Below are 20488 nucleotides of genomic sequence, written 5' to 3' on the forward strand. Positions count from 1 at the left end.
CCATTCCCTTCAGTTGTTTTGGAGATACCAATGTGTGCAAAATCTTAATCAAATCAATCTTAATACCTCTACCCTTTTCTCGAAAAGTCAGCTAAAAAGGTCAGAGATACCGGTGTGCAAAATCTTAAAAGTGTGCCGGTTGAGTACAATAGCTGTCCCTATTCTTTGAAGAAAAGTCAAGTTACAATGGTCACAAATACAAACCTCTAGCACCTTCTGGTCCACAGGTTTCTGACTTTTCAATTTTGACAGGACTTCATCATTTATGCTTAGAGCCTCCTGAAAGTTGAAGTAAATAAATAAACATTTCTGTAAAATATACATTTCAGTAAAATGAATATTTTAGATATATGTTTAGGAAATTCAGTAAAATAATAATTTTGCTACACACACTCCTGGAAATAAATGCACCATTAAGGAGCAGTGAATCTGACAAAAACACTGTTATATCACCACCTTGATGCAGTTATGGGTTAAGTCCTTATATACTTTAATACGGGTTAATCGGTTATTACACTCAGGTGACATTTTTCATCATCCTACTTTGCTACCCATTTCTCATGAACTTTAAATTTACATAACTGTGGATGTAAAGGTAGAGCTTTTGATTTAAATCACATTAAATTTTACATGGCCATTTTTTCCATATTTTCTATTTGAACATAATATCTGATTCCAGTAACACAGACATTGCCAACGTCCATTGTTCACTTTCAAATCTGACTAATGAAGGAACTCCTAAGGAGCCCCTCCTTTATCTTAATTGAGGCATAAGTGGACACCAGAGTGAAACCATTGACTCTGTTGCCTATCTTGATAGCTTCCTTGCATGAGAGAAATCGAAGTCCATCTTCTGATTTCAGTCCAAACTGATAAGGGGCTAGACTTTCAAAGTCAGCTTGGAACATAAAAAGTTGGACTTGTACATAAAGAAGGAGCACTTAATATAAATAGAAGAATGAACAAAATAAAGTAGAAATATTTTAACAGCTTGATGTCAAGAACCTTAATTTCTCATCTATAATAAAGCTGAGTGGAGGAAAATCCAGAATTCTGTTCTGGAGTTACATCAGGTATATGCAAACAAATGGGTAAAAACCAGAATTATTTCATAAGTAGGCTTAATATCTCCCCAAAATAAATGAATTAAAAGCCCTCAACAATTTTGATTTTGTGCGAATCATTCAAAGCCAATATACAGCGAGCTGTCATATACTGTAAATCATGAAGATTTATAAAGGATGGACATTAAAGTAGAATATTAATACTCGCCTGTTTTGTAAAGTTTCCGATAACTAGGGATTCTAAAAAAATTTGTTTCAGGAACCGGTTCACCAGATCCATGAGTTCTGGTTTGGTAAGCTCGTCTACTATCCGGTATTTGTCGGCATGCGACCAGTAACGCTTCTCTGTCACAATCCAACGTAGAACTCTAGAATATCCCCAGCGTAAAAATAAATAAAATATATCTGGCATGTACATTACATGCTAGCTATTCTGTAGACAATGAGATTTTTCCTGTTTAAAAAATCTTAACTGCATACTCAAGTACATATGACTATTCTTAGGAATTAACCATTAGGCGAGGCTGGAATCATCACAAAACTTCAGTGAAATACTAAAGTTTTGGGTCCAGTAACAAGAAGAAATGTGTAAAGATGTTTTTGTTAATTTATCTTTTATTGTTGGGTTTAAGATAGCATCAAAACAGTATAGGTCAAATGGCCACTTTTCTAGCTTTTACTGGTGAAGAAAGATCTCAGGTGCCCCTCTGTGCATTATTTCAGGCATGAATGGGCACCTGAGTAGAACCACTAATGGTTAATAAACTAGCAGGATAGCTTTCTTACATAAAAGAATCGAAAGTCCCTGTCCAGGTTTAAACCCACAAGGGTGAGGTGCAAGTGATTTAAAGTCAAAGATCTTAACCACTTGGCCAGAAATGAACAATTACAGTGGTTGGGAGACAAAAATTGCATGGGAACTCTTATCTAGATATATTTCAGTAAAATCTCTTTAGTTATTGGCCTTGGCTAGTCAATCCAATATGTGAAAGTTGAAGTAAATATTTTCAGTGGTTGCATTGCAAAACCCTAACCTAGTGTAACACCAATTGCAATTCAAAAATAAGTAAGGCACTGACAATATTCTTTAAAACAGTAAAAGAAAAGGATGTATTTTTTTTCAGAGTTTATTTATATACTAATTTTGAAATAATGAATTTTCAAACGCTTACAAAAATTTGGTAATAAAATTACAGCATTTCTGCAAATTTTGGAAGTGAAGTATTAGTATTATAACATACAATAATAAAACTGTGGACATACCTTGCAGCAGACGACGGTTTCATTATCTCATTATGGTAGGTTTTCTTTACTTCAGCTTTCATTGCATGAAACAGGTCATCTGCACAGGAGAAATTTTTAATCAGGTCAAAGGTCAGCAGTAGTACTTCCTGTTCAGAAGAATTCAAATGTTTGTAATTCAGCACCAAATTCATTGACAAAATTTCGAAAAAAACTGTTATACTATTTAATAGAAGTTATGGCTCAAACTAATAGAACATGCATGAAGGTCACCTACATGTAGATATATGCATTACGGCTTAATCAATTTAATTACATAATGGTCAAATTTGGTGACAAAAATATCAATTAGAACTGCCATGTTCTATCTAAGAAACCTTGCATGACACATTTGTCAGTAGGGTACTATAATGTTTTATGATGATAGTGAGCGGATATATCATGCTGACATAAAAGTTTTGCTCTAGATAAAAATAAAGTTTGAAAATTTACCAAGGGCAATAACTCCAAATTTATACAAAAGAGAGTTATGGTTTTTCATCACAATGAAATCTAAATGTACTTGACAAAATGTAGTTAATGAAACAAATCGTCAAAAAATCAAATCTAAGACAAATATATTCAAAAGTTAAGAAATATATAGATTTTCACAACCCAGGAGAATTATGTCTTAGCAAAATATGACAGAACTTACTTTTTTAGCATCAAAATTTTATTTTCCCCTTCCCAGTCCCTTTACTCATGGAGTAAGAGAAATTTCTGCATATTTCAACAAGTTACCTGGTACAGGATATTTTTGTGAACAGTAAGTACCTCAGGCTAGCTTAAATAACTTAATACATTTTCAATTTTTCACTCGTTAGAACAATTCATAAATTTCCGTAACAATGAACACAAATTGGATGAATTAGTGTTTTATGTACCTGTATCTTATGATTAAAGCCATCCACTTCTACCACCATACCTGTCTGAACTGGATCACACATACATCCAATCCTGAATACCATAAAATTATTCATAACACATTCATTTGTTCTTTCCAACAATTTCAACATTCAGTATGTTATTATAATAATGAAGTTAAGTATGATAAATCATATCAGGCCAAAAATAAGGGTAAATCAATCTAAACTGAGATCCAATGCAGTCTGACAATTTTGATTTTTTGTTGGTATTTTTGCCCAAGAGATTTTTAACAGATACCCATGATTTTTAACATGATCCGCATTTTCCCCTTTTGAACATTGAAGGCCCGAAAGTGTGTGTTATTATGCAATAAAATCACTGTTGACATTCTATATCTAGACATGTAACATAACCATTTGACATTTAAGACATAACCATTAAAACTGCCATGCGTGCTGAAAATAAGTATGGAAGTATGGAAACAAATCAATTACTTAAGCTTAGTATCAGTTTGTTGATGTCGTGTTAGAATTGAAATAAAATATCCCAATCAGTGATTTTATCAAGTGTTTGTCTGTTGGATATGCATCATATCACTTGGGCTATAATTCCTTGCATCCAAACTTTATACAATCTTAAATAATGCCTGGTCAAGTAAATATTATCTGTAAAGTCTTACAACACTGTTGATTGTTTAAAACAATATATAAACAGTCTACTATAATGCTTAGCTCATTAAATTTTTACATGTCATGGACTTAGACCCTTTAAGTTTGTTTTTTGAAATGGGTCAATTTAGCCCTACCTACTAAATTTAAGCAATGGATATGGCGAATTTTCAAACTGGAGCAATCTTAACACTGACAGACTTGAATATTATAATATAAAAATGAAGCTACCAAGTGCACAGAACCTTGTTATACTGTAGTGATGTGCAGGCTGGCCTGGCTCTATACCTATGGCAAAGTATAATAACTCGTGTCCAGCAGGTCAGGGTAAGAATACATTACTAAGCACTCCTTTTACAAAACAAAGTATGTACTGGTATCAGTATTTTTTCTTTCCTAATTTAAAAATTTTTTTTTAGTATTTCTTCATAATACTAACTAATATTATCTAACCCACTAATATATAGAAATGTTTTCCTCTTTTACATATATTTAAAGCCTCTAAAGATTGTTAATAGCCATCAGAATTAACAAAGCTCTAATTGATAATATATAGAATATCTAAGACCTGTTGCTAACTTACTTGTATCCAGCTACCACAGCAGGGTATGTTGGCTCAGAAATATTCTGATTCAGTATTGCAATAAATAAATCAAACAAAGCTGAGCTGAAATAAATAACAGCATATGCTCAATGACTATGAAAACTAATACAAATTCAGCAGTCTCTATTTATAACATCTTTAACTTGTTTTTTTTTATCATCCTCTTTTAAACAAAAGAATGATTCAGACATATATCATACTATAAGGCTTTGATTGAAAAGGTAACTGGCTAACAATTATGAAAAACTTAAAACAAGACTTTAAAACAAGGACCATAAGCCGCTTTTCATGGAATGGCACAGAATTGACACATTGAAGGTTCCATGATAACCCCTGTATGAACACATCTGCAGCTGTATCTAAATTCAAAATTTCACCATATTCATGTTTAAATGTTGACTTCTGCTTAACCCAGTGTTAGGGGCGTGGAAGGTAACTTGCACTTTTCAGTACCGTCCATGAACAGGCTCAATCAAATCCAATCCAATCCAATCATTATATTACATTTCATTATCTCAAACAATCATCGTAAAACACAAAGCTGCTCACAGTACTCCTATTAAAAGACTGTGTTGTGGTTAATTTTACTTCTGAAAATTTGACCTTGAATTATAAGGTCATTTAAAGGTCAAGGTTATTTTGCAAGTCAAATTCATGCTTTCATTCAGACGTATATATAACAGATTAAAAACAAAGACTGACAAATGAACAAAGACTAAAGAAGTCCAGAAACAGTTAGGCATGATATAATCTTTTTCTGAAACAACCAGGCCTGGAACTATTATTCCAAGTTGTGGCATAGAGAAATGTGTAATATAAAGAGAAACAATTCTAGTGACTCCCTATAAATGGAAGGATCTGGTGATTCTGTTTGGTTTTACGGTGTACCAACATATGTTACCAAAACAGGAAAGATGATTTTGGCAAAGCAACACCAAGGGCAAAACCTCCTCACCCTTTAGAGCCAAGAGATGCATAAACTCCAGTTATCAGAACCCATAAGATCACGCAGAAATAAAGAGTGACTGAAATTCTGATGCCTTAACTATTAAAGGCAACCCCTCACCCACAAGGGGTGAAGAAGCTGATATGTATAGCATGAATAAGTAAAACTAGCCTTACCTCTTCAGATTATCACAGACAACAGGGCTTTTCAAATGCATATAAATGTATCCTGCAGGAGATAATAAAAATAAAGATAACAATAAAACATTCTTTAAAAGTATGAAAATACTTGATAGGTAAGAAAGATGAAGAAGTAATTTTAACCAAACAATGACGGATGCTCTTGCAAATACCTGTCAACATCATCTTGAATAAATGACTGGAACTTTAAATTACGTGAAATTTTTCGCCAATATATCTTATAGGAAAAAGAACAAAACAAAAAGGGCTATAGCTCTGTTAAAAATGATAAATGCACACAATTTGGGCCATACACACTTGAACACTTAATTAGAACAGTGATCTTAAATTTGGTTTATTAAAAGCACTCAATTCTACAGTGGTTGATCATACTGTTGCTCAGGCTTATTGCCTTTGTAATTATATTAAAATATCTCTGAACTTCAATTCTGTACAACTGCATGACAATGCCTATTACACTCTCAAAGTAAGTATCTCCTATTTATAAATGATTTATATGTAAGCTGCATTACCTTACCTTTTGGTACATTAAACTTTGTGTCTTTCTTAAAGAACAATTTATGTTGACTAGATGATGACACCATCATGGGCACTGGCTTTAAATCTTCTGCTGGGAGGTCTTTCAATGTAAAATCTGTTGCTAAAAATAAAATCAGCAAATTGTAATATCATGAACTTAACATCTTAATGCAGCAAAATGAAAATGGTCATAGGGACAATACCCCAGCTAGCCAGTTCTTATTTCTATACTTTAGAATGAATTAAAATAAGAATTTCTTGATGAAAATTGTTCCTGGTTAAAGGCACACCATTACAAAAAATCTATAAAAATTCTACACATATAATTTAAAACTGACTAGTAAATAATCATGTCCCAATTTATCATAATTATATAATTATATGCTATATGACCAGCCTGTATCAATAACATACAGAAAAAAAATCAGTAGACTGAAATAAAGAACAGGAAACACAAGTTTATGAAAAAATTTAGTATAAGGTAACTCTATAAGTGACATTATGCTCATATTTTTATCGTCAAGTTGAGCTGAATTGACTAGACATTTCAAAAGATTGACTGCTATCGTAATGACTGACAAAAACTCGATATTGGAAAAATGTTTATGATAAAATATAAATCTGTCTAAAATATATACTCTTTTTATAATTTGAACATTACAGGTAAATACTGACCAATACTAACATAAATTTCCTAACCAAAAATGAGTTATTTATCATTCATGAGATGTAAATTATAAAATTGAAAACAATTGTGGCAAAATGTAAACTTTTACCATGACTTTTACCTGTTCACTCACTTTATACCTTTGGATATGTAAAATGTCACTTAAATGAATTAGTGCAGTAATAAATTTCGCAATAAATATTCTGAACATCATACCAATAAAATGGTTCTCCTTTGGTAAAAACAGCTCACAATTCTGCTCAAAATCTTCAATAGAAAGAAAAATAAGATTGGACAAACTACACTAATGTTCATGTAGACTCTTAACAGATTTGAATCAAAGCACAGAAGGCGCTGAATTTGTTTTGGTCTCAAAATGTCAGAAAGGTGAAGGCTGTGAGATTATAAACCAATTTGTTTTTGTATAGTACCACCAGTGCTTTCCAGTGTTTTAACTGTAGAAAATTGGCTATAAGACTAATTGCAACACTAATAGTCAATTCAATGTTGATTTGACTTAAAAAAAAAAATTAAACAAGAGGGCAATGATGGCCCTGAGGTCGCTCACCTGTATAGGGCCAATTTTTACCCAAGGGCTTTTATTTGTTTATTTGAACAGACTTGGTAGACACCCATAAGAAGATGTTTCATGCTAAACATCTAAGTTCTAGCTCATTGGGTTTTTTAAAAGAAGATTTTTTAAGTTTTTACTATACACATATAGTTAAAAACAATGACACCCCTGGGGCAGGGCCAGTTTTGACCCCGGGGCTTTTATTTGAACAAACTTTGTAGAAATTTACTAAAAGATGTTTCATGCTTAATATCTAAACTCTAGCTATATGGGTTTTTTCAAAGAAGATTTTTAAGTTTTTGCTATACACAAAAAAGGAAAATCAATGACCCCCGGGGCAGGGCCAATTTTGACCCCGGGGCTTTTATTTGAACAAACTTTGTAGACACTGATTAGAAGATGTTTTATGCTTAATATCTAAACTCTAGCTATATGGGTTTTTTCAAAGAAGATTTTTAAGTTTTTGCCATACACATATAAGGAAAATCAATGACCCCCGGGGCGGGGCCAATTTTGACCCCAGGGCTTTTATTTGAACAAATTTGGTAGACACCCATTAGAACATGTTTCATGCTAAATATCTTAGCTCTAGCTCTTTGGATTCTTTAAAAGAAGATTTTTTTTAAGTTTTTACTATATGCATAAAGGGAAAATCAATGACCCCTTGGGGTGGGGCCAATTTTGACCCCAGGGCTTTTATTTGAACAAACTTGGTAGACACTCACTAGAAAATGTTTAATGCCTAATATCTTAGCTCTAGCTCTTTGGGTTCTTTAAAAGAAGATTTTTAAGTTTTTACTATATGCATAAAGGGAAAATCAATGACCCCCTGGGGCGGGGCCAATTTTGACCCCAGGGCTTTTATTTGAACAAACTTGGTAGACACTCACTAGAAGATGTTTCATGCCAAATATCTAAGCTCTAGCTCTTAGGGTTGTTTAAAAGAAGATATTTAAAGATTTTTCTTTCGGTTGCCATGGCAACCAGAGTTCTGCATGGAATTAAATTCTTTGAACAATTTTTAAAGGTGACCACCAAAGGAACATTCCTGTGAAGTTTGGATAAAATTGGCTCAGTGGTTTATGAGAAGATGTCATTTAAAGCAAAAGTTTACGGATGGACGGACGACGGACGGACAGACGACACACGGACGACGGACGAAAAGCGATAACAAAAGCTCACCGTCACTTTGTGACAGGTGAGCTAAAAAATGAGTTGCCTTAACTGGGATTTGAACTCGAGACCTCTGGTTTCATAAGCGAGCGGGCAAACCCCTCGGCCACGGTGAGGTTAGATGTAAAAGGCCGAAGAAAACCATATTATTCTAAATTAGGTTTTGTAACTTATCATTTCGATGCTAAACACAGATGTAAATAATCATGGAGCTTACAGTAAGCATGTATATCTATAAAGAATGTAACAATATTAGAAATCTTCGACCATTCGGGAACTACTTTGCTTGAAAATTAATGCGCTTGTCATTTGACAATCTTTACGCATTGATCTCCCCTGAATTTTTCGGCGTTAGTGTACATATAAAGGGAAGTAACCGCTTCAAAAAAGTGGACTACCTTAGGCATTTGCAATTAACAGCATTAGACTCCGAAATTTCGCTACCATTATTTGTTTGGTCTGACAACCCAAACAAATAAAAACTCGGTAAAGAGTGAAAATTGTCGACTCAGTAAACCTGATTTACTCGAGTTTCTGTTCTTTTTGTTATAAATAAATCAACACAACAATGATCTAAATGATGAAGGTCATTCATAAACTGCTTGTTTAATAAAGTGGCAGTCTCCCAGTGCTGTTTATTTTTAACATGAGCTGGTTACTTGGTAGGAAAAGTATGTTTCGGAGATTATCTTACATATGTATTGGGGTCAGAGAACATAAACACTTTGCTGCTGAAATCTTATTAATTTATCAGCCGTGATGAAACTGCCAGTTTTTATGCTACATGTATTTCAAAGAATCTTATTTTTTTGAAATTTTAGACCACAAATGAGTACAAAACACTTTCTTGATAACTAACAATTACCTATTCCTCCACAAGTGACTAGTAATCCCATATGATTTCTGAATCAGTGATGAGAGAAAAATGACTATTTTACTCAGTTTAAATTTTCTTTATTCTGAATAAAATATTCACAAAGCTCAACTCTTCTTTAATATGTAAAAAGTCTTATTTTCCTTTTTATACTCAGAATGCTTCAATACAAGGAATGAACAAGAACTTAAAAAGTTATGATCACGGTACAAGTTTGTGGACGGTGGTAACAGTAATACTGCCAGGACTGTAACAATACCTTTTACAAAAAAAAAGTCAGGCTAAAATTGAATACAATGTACTACAATCAGTAGTATCCATAAATCATTATACAGAAATCCGTCTAAAAATAATTCTTACCAGTCCAAGATTGTAGTTGTTCTTTAGGAATGTCTTCAACAGAATAATGAGTGCCAAACCAATGTTCTTTCAAGGGGCAATCACTCTCTGTGAAGTTTGTAGAGGTTAACATAACATTACAGTTGTCTGCCCTTAGATGTTCCATACAATTGTTTATAACCTGAAATAACATAAAATAAAAGTTTAATACTACATATGTCACAGCAACACAAATCTATTTTAAACACTATTATAGCTGAACAAAGTGGTAACCATGGGTAAATCACTAAAATTTACTAAAGTGAAGAAAGACTACCTTCAAAACAGATATTTTCTCAAGGCCTAAAATTTGTAAAATCAATATGTCAGTTTAATTGGCGAGGTTAAATATTTCTCAAACATCTACTTTCAGTTCAGCAAACTTTAATAGTAGATACTAAGCTAACATTTTTTCCACAAAAATCTTTAATTAGTGAAAACAGCAAAATTTAACCTCTCGCACATATTTTCTGGCTTTACAGTAACTGATCTTTTGTTAATCTGATATAAAAAATTTAGATCAATAAATATTGTATAACTGACACTTAAAATTATAATATGTTTCTCATTCTTGGTATAAAACTGGCAATAAATGACCACAAATATCATAAAACTGACAAACATCTGACAATATTTGCCAGAAACTGACAAACCTTTTCATCAAACTTGTACAAGAATTTATGTCCTGTAAGATAATCTTCTGAAGGGTACAACTGCATATTGTCAGAAACCTTTTCTACATATTCAGCTGGATCTCCCTGAAATTACAATCAGAATTACTAGATAATTTCAATTCTTTTTATCATGGACACTAGGATAAACAATGGAGAATATAATGATTCTTATAATACTTTGGAAAAAAAATCATTTTAATAAAATGTACTATACCTTCTCTTTCCACCTAAACTTTGTTTCTTCAATAACTTTTAGTTCATTATAGAAACTCTCCTGCGGTCCTTCTCGTTGCATCAGGTCCAGGTATTGAAATATAACTTTAACAACCTGCTTACAGAAAATAGAAAATGCATATTGTCAGTTCTAGTTGTACTATTGGAATACATCACAGAATATATGCAACATGAAAATGAATAACATTTCACCATTAGGAAATTTTAAAATGGGCAGATCAAAATAAGTACATGAAAATTGCAGACTTATATTAAGATAGAATCTATTCATAAGAGATAAAAGTGCAACATTTATCCTGCTACTGTCTATATTATCAGCTGGTTAAAGCCTTGCCAAATAAAGTTATAGATCTATCTCCAGTCATTATGTCACATGGTTAGCCTATGATGACTTCACATGGTTAGCAACAATTAAAAAACACTACATATAGCCATTGTTTTATCAGTGAAATGAAAACATTATAACAATCCAAAAACATGGTTAAACTAGATAAAAGCAGAATTAATTGAATACAAGGTTGTTGTCAGGATGGAAAAAATTTATCCAGTTAGCTGAGAAAGCAAATCTTGGCTCACTTAAACTCGCCAAGATACACTTTCTCCCTCACCAGATAAACCTTCTCCTTTTCAGCATCAACCATGTATTCTCTATTTCTCATAACCCTAACACTGGCTTCGGCATTATTCTATCTTAATCACTGGATAACTGATAACACTGATTTCAAAAGGACTATAGAAAACATTACAACACTGAGATTAAGTACACTACAGGACAAACTTTTGACAGCTGCCTCTGAGCACTAGACACCTGCTGTTTCGATAATAAAATTCTGAAAAAGGGAGTTGGCTCAAAGGCACTGACAACAAAATACAAATGACAAATTAGACGAAACGTAATTTACTTTATACTTAAGATCAACATAAACAGTAAACTATGCTCATGCCAGATTGGTGCCTGCTTAACCAAGATATAAAATTTAAATATTCTGTTCTGATAATAAAGTTCTGAAAAAGGAAGAGATCACTCATAAGCAGGGACAACAAAATACAAATGACAAATTAGACAAAAGGTGATTTACTTTTTTCTTCAAATCAACATAAACAGTAAACTATACTCATGCCAGATTGGTGTCTGCTAAACCAAGATATCAAATTTTCTTAGCTAAATCAGTAAAGGTGTCAACCATCAAGGACACATAATTTGAAAAGTTAAGAAAAAAATTACCACTCACCTCACTCCAATGTTTAAGACCCTCGTCAGTTAGGGTGATACAGATGTCCAGTCCGGTCCAAATCTGGTTCATATCATATCCTTCTCCGGTATTCCCTCCCAGCAACTCCACTGCCCACATTCTAAAAAGTAGCACTCCCAGTGAAAAGTGTCTCACAATTTTTTATTTACCTGTTCTCTTATAATACAGTAGAACTTCTATGTGCTGAACTTGAAATCATCTATTTTCTTTATGTGTCAAATTACAATGAAATTATTCTTTAATTCCCCTAATTCTTTATAAAAACCTATACATGTATATGAGTCAATATTTATGTATTAACTTTTTCAATGTGTCATGTTTTTTACACGGTCCATTTTCTACACCTTTTGTAAATTTTGCAATAAAATTGAGACAAATACATTAGTCAAAGTCCCGAGGTTTCACAGTTTTTACATAAGTCCCTTCAACTTACTTATGTTCTTCTGTAGTTGTTTTCTTTATAAATATTTATAAAAGTTTTTCTTTCTTATAAAGGTGAATTACAGTCAGCCCAATGTATTTGTAAAAATTATGCTTATCATTCAGTCAGCCCAATGTATTTGTAAAAATTATGCTTATCTTTTTATTTGGAAATATCTTACACTTAAAGTCATTAAATACATTATTTTATAACACATGATCAATAATATGTTCTACATGTATACAAAATTCAGAGCTGTCATGCTATAGCATTTTTTGACAGTTCTTCAAATTACTTCCCCCTCACTGCTGTGGATTTGAATCCAGACAGGGACTTTGGATTCTTTCATGTGAGGAGGATATCCAGCTAGCTTACAAGCATCAGTATTTTTATACTCAGGTGCCTGTTCATGTCTGAAAAAATGCACAGAATGGCATCGAGGTATTCCTCCACCAGTAAAGATGGAAAGTCACCATGTGACTCATACTGTGTTGGGGCGTAAAACCAAACCCTAAAAAATATTTCTCTATTCAAATTACATAGATAAATTTTTACCTTTTTTTAAGATAAGAATAGATACTTCCTTCGCCTTCATAGTTCAGCAGATTTGAAATATACTCTATAGGCTTTGTCCTGTAAAAAAATAAATAATAAAATCCTGAAACAACAGGGATGTCCGTTACCATAAACTTTAAACTATCCAGTTTTTTTAGTTTTTTTGTTGTTGTTTTTTTATGTTTTTGTTTCGTTTTTATTACAACAATTTATCCCTTTGAAATTGGGGAATTTACTTGCACAAACCATGAGATAATTTGAAGAAAAAATAAAAAATCTAACACTCATTTGAAATTGTTTATAAACGATACTTAACATAGACATGTCTAAATGGTATATTTAACCATAAAAATAGCCACTAACAATGTTTGCCTGATTGTTAAGCTGGGTAGATAGTGAAATATAATTTTTGGGAGTTTTCAAGAATTTTCTCAATTTTCTATATTCAGTCCTTATTTTAAGTGAAGAAAGCAGTGGTTTAAGGAAACTTTGGAACATTAAGCATGCTTTAAAGTACCTTAACACAGCTATAATTTAAATACAATTATCTGTGAGAGCTCTCATGGATGTCTCTGTAACACATTTCTAAAATGTTGCCATACTCTCATGAGTACGAAAATATTTGTTTAGTCCCAGCAGCCCTGACCATCAAACACATTCAACCTCAAACACCACCCAGGAGTACTTACTCAAGATAGCTACACATACAATATCTAGATAGTATAATCATCAAGGTGAAGCTAGGTGGTGAGGCATTAGTTATTGATGCTACATGTTACATAATCTAGTGACTGGTGGTCATTATCAATGCTATACAATTTATTGTGGCTATATTTATTACAGATGTCGAACAGACCTAGTTATCTTAGCAGACTAAATAGTTCTGACGGTGAAACCATTCAGGCAATGAGCAGAAATTATACATCATTGCTTACTTGCACGTGTAGGTTCCAACGCATTCAATTCAATTAAGCTGTATACAATATTCTATATACAATCAAACATTAAAATTAATTTGTATATAACTCAGCTTGGCATCAGAAATTAATGAGTAATTATACAGACATAGTTATTCCTTGGACATCAAAGGTTCATTCCTTAGCTTATCTATGTAAACAGAGTGGTAAAGTGTAATACAACATATTAACTAACCTCAATTGTAAAGTATATTCATTGCTATAGCAGCCTAAGTGCTAAAGATTAAGTAAATTAAAACATGGTTCACAGTTATGACGACGAAGGTAAAGTATTAAAATGAATTTTATACTATCAATGATTAATTGTCATCGTTTCATGTATCCTTTATCATGATCATTACACAATAAATGTCAATATATGCAAATAGCTCTCAAAAATAGTGATAAATACTAAAATCAGTAGTTCATTACATTTATCATGTAAATTATTACTTGAATGGTCAATATTTCTACTTTTCTTAAAGTCTGTGTTCAGTTTTATTAAGGAAAATTTTCTGGAAAGATTTTTGTTCATCTGGAGGCATGCAGAATCAAGGGTTACAATGGACTGTAAACCTTGAATAATATAAACTTTCAGCATGAATACTACCTTTAAATAATTTTCTAAAACCATCAGTATCAAATGGGTCCTTGAACTTGGTAAAAGAAACTGGGGCCTCCTTACTGGAAAAAAGAAAGAAATATAGTATCATTTATTGTTTTATGCATGTCATTGAATAACAAAGTTTAAAACTTAGCCCAGTAATCTCATAAAATATCTTATCTGTGCCAAGTTACATCTCAAAATAAAGGCCCTAGGAAAAAATCTTGTTAAAGGCCACCTTTGTATATATTTAAGAATGAGATCACCTTTTTATAACATAATATAAACAATGCGCTCAAGAGACATAAGTAAGTAAGTAAAGTTGTTAAGTTAAGTTAAGTTGTTAAGTTAAGTTGTTAAGTGTGAAGAGTTAAGTTAAGTAAAGTAAAGTAAAGTAAAGTAAAGTAAGTAAGTAAGTAAGTAAGAGGCTACACATTTAGGTTCCCAATTTTCCATGTGCGCCTCTAAATAACATTTTAATACAATATATCCTTCTACATAAAGGCATGGTTTTAACATTAATAACATAATTTGCAAAGAAATTATTACAAAGGAATATGTTCATTAACTTCGCAAAAAAAGATGAAAAAGTCAGAATTCTTGCATTTAAAACTATCAATTCCTTCATACACATCACAACATTATTACCAATAAATTTAACAAGGAATACTTTTAAGTGCTGTACAACTTCGGTAGACATACCCTCTGTAGAGCAATCACCTCTTTACAACAACCATATCAATTCTTCCCAAAGTAAGACTACACAATAAATTTAACCCCTCTAGAGCAACACCCCCTCAGCAACAACAACTAGAACTATCACTAAATGTGATTAATACCCCCACAAGACTGCTTCGGAAATGAGGATGTTACTAGTAACAGAATATCTTGTAAAAGAATTGAAATATAGAGTTATGGTTGTGGGCAATTAAAGATAGTTGTGGTTCTTGTATATTGCATTTCCTTTCAATGTGGTTGGCCATTGATGAAGTTTTATTGAATTACTCTGTAATAAGTCCAGAAAGACAAAGAAAAGGATCAAAGGGCAATAACTCTATAAATACTGAATATGGAGTTATAGTTCTTGTGCACTGCACTTCCTCTTTTTGTGCTTGACCATTGTATGAAGTTGTTTTGAATTTCAACCAGTATGTTTTAAGTTATGCTCCAGACAAGGAAAAGTATCAAAGGGCAGTAACTCTGTATTTTGTCAAAATGGAGTTATGGCTCTTATGCACTGCACTTCCTTTTAATGTCCTTGACAACTGTATGAAGTTGTATTGAATTCCAAACAGTAGTTTTCAAGTTATGCTCTGGACAAGGAAAAGTAACAAAGGGCAATAACTCTGTTATTTGTCAAGATGGAGTTATGGTTCTTGTGCACTGCACTTTCTCTCAATGTGCTTGACCATTGTATGAAGTTATAATGAATTCCAACAATTAGTCTTCAAGTTATACTCCGGACAAAAGAAAGCAATGGAAAAGTAACAAAGGGCAATAACTCTGTAATTACTTTAGATAGAGTTATGGTTCTTATGCACTGCACTTCCCCTTACTGTGTTTGACAATTGTATGAAGTTGATTTGAATTCCAACCAGTAATTTTTAAGTTATGCTCCAGACACGGAAGACAAACAAAAGGGCAATAACTCTGTAATTAGTCAAGATAGAGATATGGGTCTTGTGCAGTGCACTTTTTCTCAATGTGCTTAATCATTGTATGAAAATGTATTGAATTCCAATCATTAGTCTTCAAGTTATACTCCGGTTAAAAAAAGCAATGGAAAAGTAACAAAGGGCAATAACTCTGTAATTACTTTAGATAGAGTTATGGTTCTTGTGCACTGCACTTCCCCTTATTGTGTTTGACAATTGTATGAAGTTGTTTAGAATTCCAACCAGTAGTTTTCAAGTTATGCCCCGGACAAGGAAAAGTAACAAAGGGCAATAACTCTGTAATTAGTCAAGATAGAGTTATGGTTCTTGTGCACTGCACTTCCTCTCAATGTGCCTGACCATTGTATGTAGTTATATTGAATTCCAACTATTAGTCTTAAAGTTATGGTCCGGACAAGGAAAATGCAACGGACGTCTGGACCGACCGACCGACCGCCCGACCGACCAACAGACCACCGGGTGACTCCTATATACCCCCCCAAACTTTGGGGGTATAAAAACCTTTGTCTCCCACAGGGTGTTCCTCTGTAGAGGTTGTAATGTACTTACTTGTTATGTATACCACTAAAACTCTCTCTGACCCAGGCTTCAAGTGTGTCAAGACTGTCTGAAAAAAAGATATGGAATTTAAGTTAATTCAATTCATTTGTTTTAATACATAAATGTTCATTACTTGTTTGCCTATAAATTTAAGTCACAGTGCTAGATTGCACTACCGTATTAGAAATTTCAGGACATTGCACAGGAACTATTCTATTTCTCCACAAGTAACTACCAACTTCTCCTCTTACATTAATAAAGTCTGCAGAGAAGAATGAATTGCATATTAAAATTCTAAATTGACTTTCAATTTCGACAAAACAATTCATTCATCTTTTGAGGAACATTACAACACATTCACTGATTAAATTGCGTGCATTGCAAACAATGATTAGACTGCTGATCTAGGTCTCTCTTGGTCGCATGGTGAAAATAAGCTGCCGGAAGCAGGCCAAATATCTGACGATGGTAAAGCTTGATTAAAGTGTCTAAACAGATACAAGACCTACGTTTTGAATGTACAGCAAGAGTCATATACTGAGCTGTGTAATATTTGTTGAAGAAGTCTCTAAGCTGCCCGTATACATCAATGCCTTTCTCAGCTGGCGTAGTCTTCAAACTTTTCAAGTTTCCTGTACATAAAGATAACAAATTATGTTGCTTTAAAAGACTATAAAAACAAGATGAGTGGTGGCCTGGGTGGTGGATAATGCATCAGACTAGTAATCTTAGGATTGGTGGCTGCATGGGTCCAAACACAATCAGGGACAAGCCTTTATTCTTTGAGCAAGAAACTTAACATTCATTACTTAGTATTGGTTGGTTCCAGGAATGGATTCGAAAGTGTTTCAATAAGCTTATAGCTTCCAACACAAACTAAAATAAATTACATATAAAAGCCTGTTACATGCTGACAGAGTAATATTTTAAAACTGGTCAGTTCTGTTGAGTTTGGCATCTTTAGTGAGAACAAATATAGTATCAAGCTTACAACAACAAAGTTGGTTGTAAAACCATTACAATACCATTTATTACATTCATTTTTTTGCATTTAATTCTATATCTAAAAAAGTTTTGTTTTTTTTTTAAAAAAAGACCTAATTGTTGAAATCATGCTTCTTTTTTATTAGAACTGGATTGTTTGTAAAATTTGTATTAGAGCTGGGCTGTTTATAAAATCTCATTAAAGCAGCATGCCTCCAGATGATTCAAAATATTTTAAGAAAATGAAACTCGAGAAATATTTTAAGAAATGTAAAAAAGATTCAAGAGTCAAGTAATAATCTACATGTTATTTACAATCAATAAATGATTTTAATTTATTTATCACCATATTTCTACTGCGTTACAAATGCAGAAAGTTTTTTTCCACAATTTTGACCTTCTTTTTGGTTATTTACGTGGTTTGTAAGCAACGTTTGCAATGTGTAAATTACTTTCTTTGTTCACTTCAAACTATTTTACTATTAAATACATTTTCAAAATTTCCATGAAAATCAGCATGAATCTGGAGGCATGCTGCTTTAAACCTGGACTAATTGTTAACTTGAAACAAAGTTTTAAAAATTGAAAATGGCTTTTAGAATTTTGCGAGTGAACAATTACTCCCAAGTTTTTAGTTAATATCAATCATACTTACTGGACTTTTTGAAAAAGACAATTTTACACATTATATTCTTTAACTGACTATATCTTTAAAACTGAAATTATACACAACAGCAATTTATACCTAAATACTTGGTGTTCAGTTCTTATAATATATTTCAGTTTTAGAAACAGACAATGAGACATACAAATATTTCCTATATAACATAAAAATCATATATAGTATATTTACCTACCTAGCAGAAACTTGGACATAGGGTTTCCATGTTTAGCTGTAGCTATCAAGATGTGGTGAAGTCTGTCACTATCACTAGAAACTGTTTCTTGAAATTCTGCGAAATAATACATCAAGAAGTATAACCCAATATGATTTTCAAGACAGTTGATTGCAGCAAACTACAAAGGGACATAATTCTATCAAAATCCATTACAGAGTCATGTACCCTTGCCTAAAACTTAAGGTGATGATTATTATAAAGTAAATTCCAAGCTTCTAAGCAATACCTTTATGAATTTAGGCAAACTAGATATGCATTAATAGGACAAAAATGCACATTCCATTGTTTGGTCAGTCTACGGATAGTTTTTGCAGGCAAATTCAGGCTGCTGTATAGGGGGGAAATTTCGGTTTTGAGGGGGAAAAAAACATACTATTTTGAGGGGGGAATGGGGCCAAATTTTAATTTCACCAAATATTTTATCTATATAAAACACTGTAAATAGTTTTCACTCCTGATCACTGCAGTTGGACACATTGAATTTACCAGAGCACAATTCAGCCACCACACCAGGACAGATGGACAATGACAATTTTTTTATACCCCAACCCCTTGGTGGGTGCATCAAAATGGTAGTGAAACAAAAACACTTATCAAGATGATTATGATGCTGATGAGACTTTTCATGGTTAATATAAAGATATACAGCATTTTTTAACTTAAGTGTTATATCAACACAAGAGGAAGGATAGACCCATCAAGTCAGGCTAAAAATAGAATCTCACCGCTGTCGACAGCTTCTATCTCTCTATCAACACTATCTTGCAGCAATAATGGTCCAACAAAGAAGTGAGCAAACTTGTCCAAAGATTTACGAAAGGCGTCCTGCTCTACTTCAAAATAGAAGCATGTCTGTAATATAATAGGGTAAATCTGAACAAAAATATTTATCACTTAAGTTTCTAAAACAGAAATTATTCTGGCGTATCAAACAGGATTATCAACTGTTTACACCAGTGCTAGAAAAAAACCTGTCTTTGATAGTCTTTTTTCGGAGGGATAATGAAAGGTAGAAAATCTAACACCATAAACAGCAGTTTTCAGATAAGAGTATGTAACAAGAGCCCGGTTTGAGCCGGGTGATGCTCCCCAAATAGGTTTTGGACACAGAAAAGTACACCTCTTGTAGTTTCAGAGTTATGTCCCTGGAAAAAGTGCAATAATTCCAAAATTAGGCATGCAGAGTTACTGTTCTTTGCACTGCACTTCTAATCAATGTGATCTATCAACCTACAAAGTTTCTTGTTGATATCTCTTATGGTTTTGGAGTTATGTCCTGGACAAGATTTTTCTTAAAGGGGAGATAATTCAAAAATGAGGCTTAACAGAGTTATGGTTCCTCATTACAAATTACAATCGAATACTAAAAGGATTGTGTAGAAAGCTAAAAGCTTTTATAGAAACTCCCTTCTTGGAATCATATTCTTTATTCCTACCAAGGCAATCAGTTATACTGGACAACCTGTGTTACCAGTGTAGAGCTATACTGTTGGCTGTTTAATTTTATCAATATGTGTATGATACAAGTCCCCCTTATATAAATGGATTGTTCCAAATCAAAGCAGGACAAGTTCATTATATCAAATCAACAGGGTTAGAGGTGAAACAAACATATTTTTCACAGTAAACTTTAATCTTTACACTACAGTGAATGCTTCAGCAAATGTTTACCAAAATTTTCTAAAATATATATTTTTTCATTTCCAGTAAACTAAACAAGCATTTACCCTTTCATGATCAGTCCAAGCATTTGTATAACCACCATGTTTTGAGAGATAATCATCAAGGGCATTCTCCTCTGGGTACTTTTCACTTCCCATAAATACCACTGAAATATTGTCATATACTAATCATTTATTGAACTTTCTAAATAAAGA

The 20488-nt window shown here is 32.8% G+C and overlaps 1 protein-coding gene across 1 annotated transcript in view; it reads right to left on the reverse strand.

The window, feature by feature from the left end:
* The window catches only part of LOC132733717 (nardilysin-like), a 40737-nt gene that overhangs the window by 8981 nt on the left and 11268 nt on the right, over positions 1-20488 (reverse strand). Inside the window, exons 6-24 of the mRNA XM_060720393.1 lie at positions 20339-20439; positions 19337-19463; positions 18570-18665; positions 17238-17360; positions 16738-16795; positions 14485-14592; positions 12953-13030; positions 11956-12076; positions 10704-10817; positions 10469-10573; positions 9798-9957; positions 7033-7083; positions 6148-6270; positions 5607-5658; positions 4464-4547; positions 3230-3302; positions 2328-2455; positions 1273-1432; positions 205-279 (exon numbers count right to left, since the gene is read on the reverse strand). Coding sequence (XP_060576376.1) covers positions 205-279; positions 1273-1432; positions 2328-2455; positions 3230-3302; positions 4464-4547; positions 5607-5658; positions 6148-6270; positions 7033-7083; positions 9798-9957; positions 10469-10573; positions 10704-10817; positions 11956-12076; positions 12953-13030; positions 14485-14592; positions 16738-16795; positions 17238-17360; positions 18570-18665; positions 19337-19463; positions 20339-20439 — 1937 coding nt within the window. The remainder of the gene's footprint in view (positions 1-204; positions 280-1272; positions 1433-2327; positions 2456-3229; positions 3303-4463; positions 4548-5606; positions 5659-6147; positions 6271-7032; positions 7084-9797; positions 9958-10468; positions 10574-10703; positions 10818-11955; positions 12077-12952; positions 13031-14484; positions 14593-16737; positions 16796-17237; positions 17361-18569; positions 18666-19336; positions 19464-20338; positions 20440-20488) is intronic.

This window comes from Ruditapes philippinarum, unplaced genomic scaffold, assembly GCF_026571515.1.
Source record: "Ruditapes philippinarum isolate M1 unplaced genomic scaffold, ASM2657151v2 ctg4700_1_1_1_1, whole genome shotgun sequence".
NCBI classification, from domain to species: Eukaryota; Metazoa; Mollusca; class Bivalvia; order Venerida; family Veneridae; genus Ruditapes; species Ruditapes philippinarum.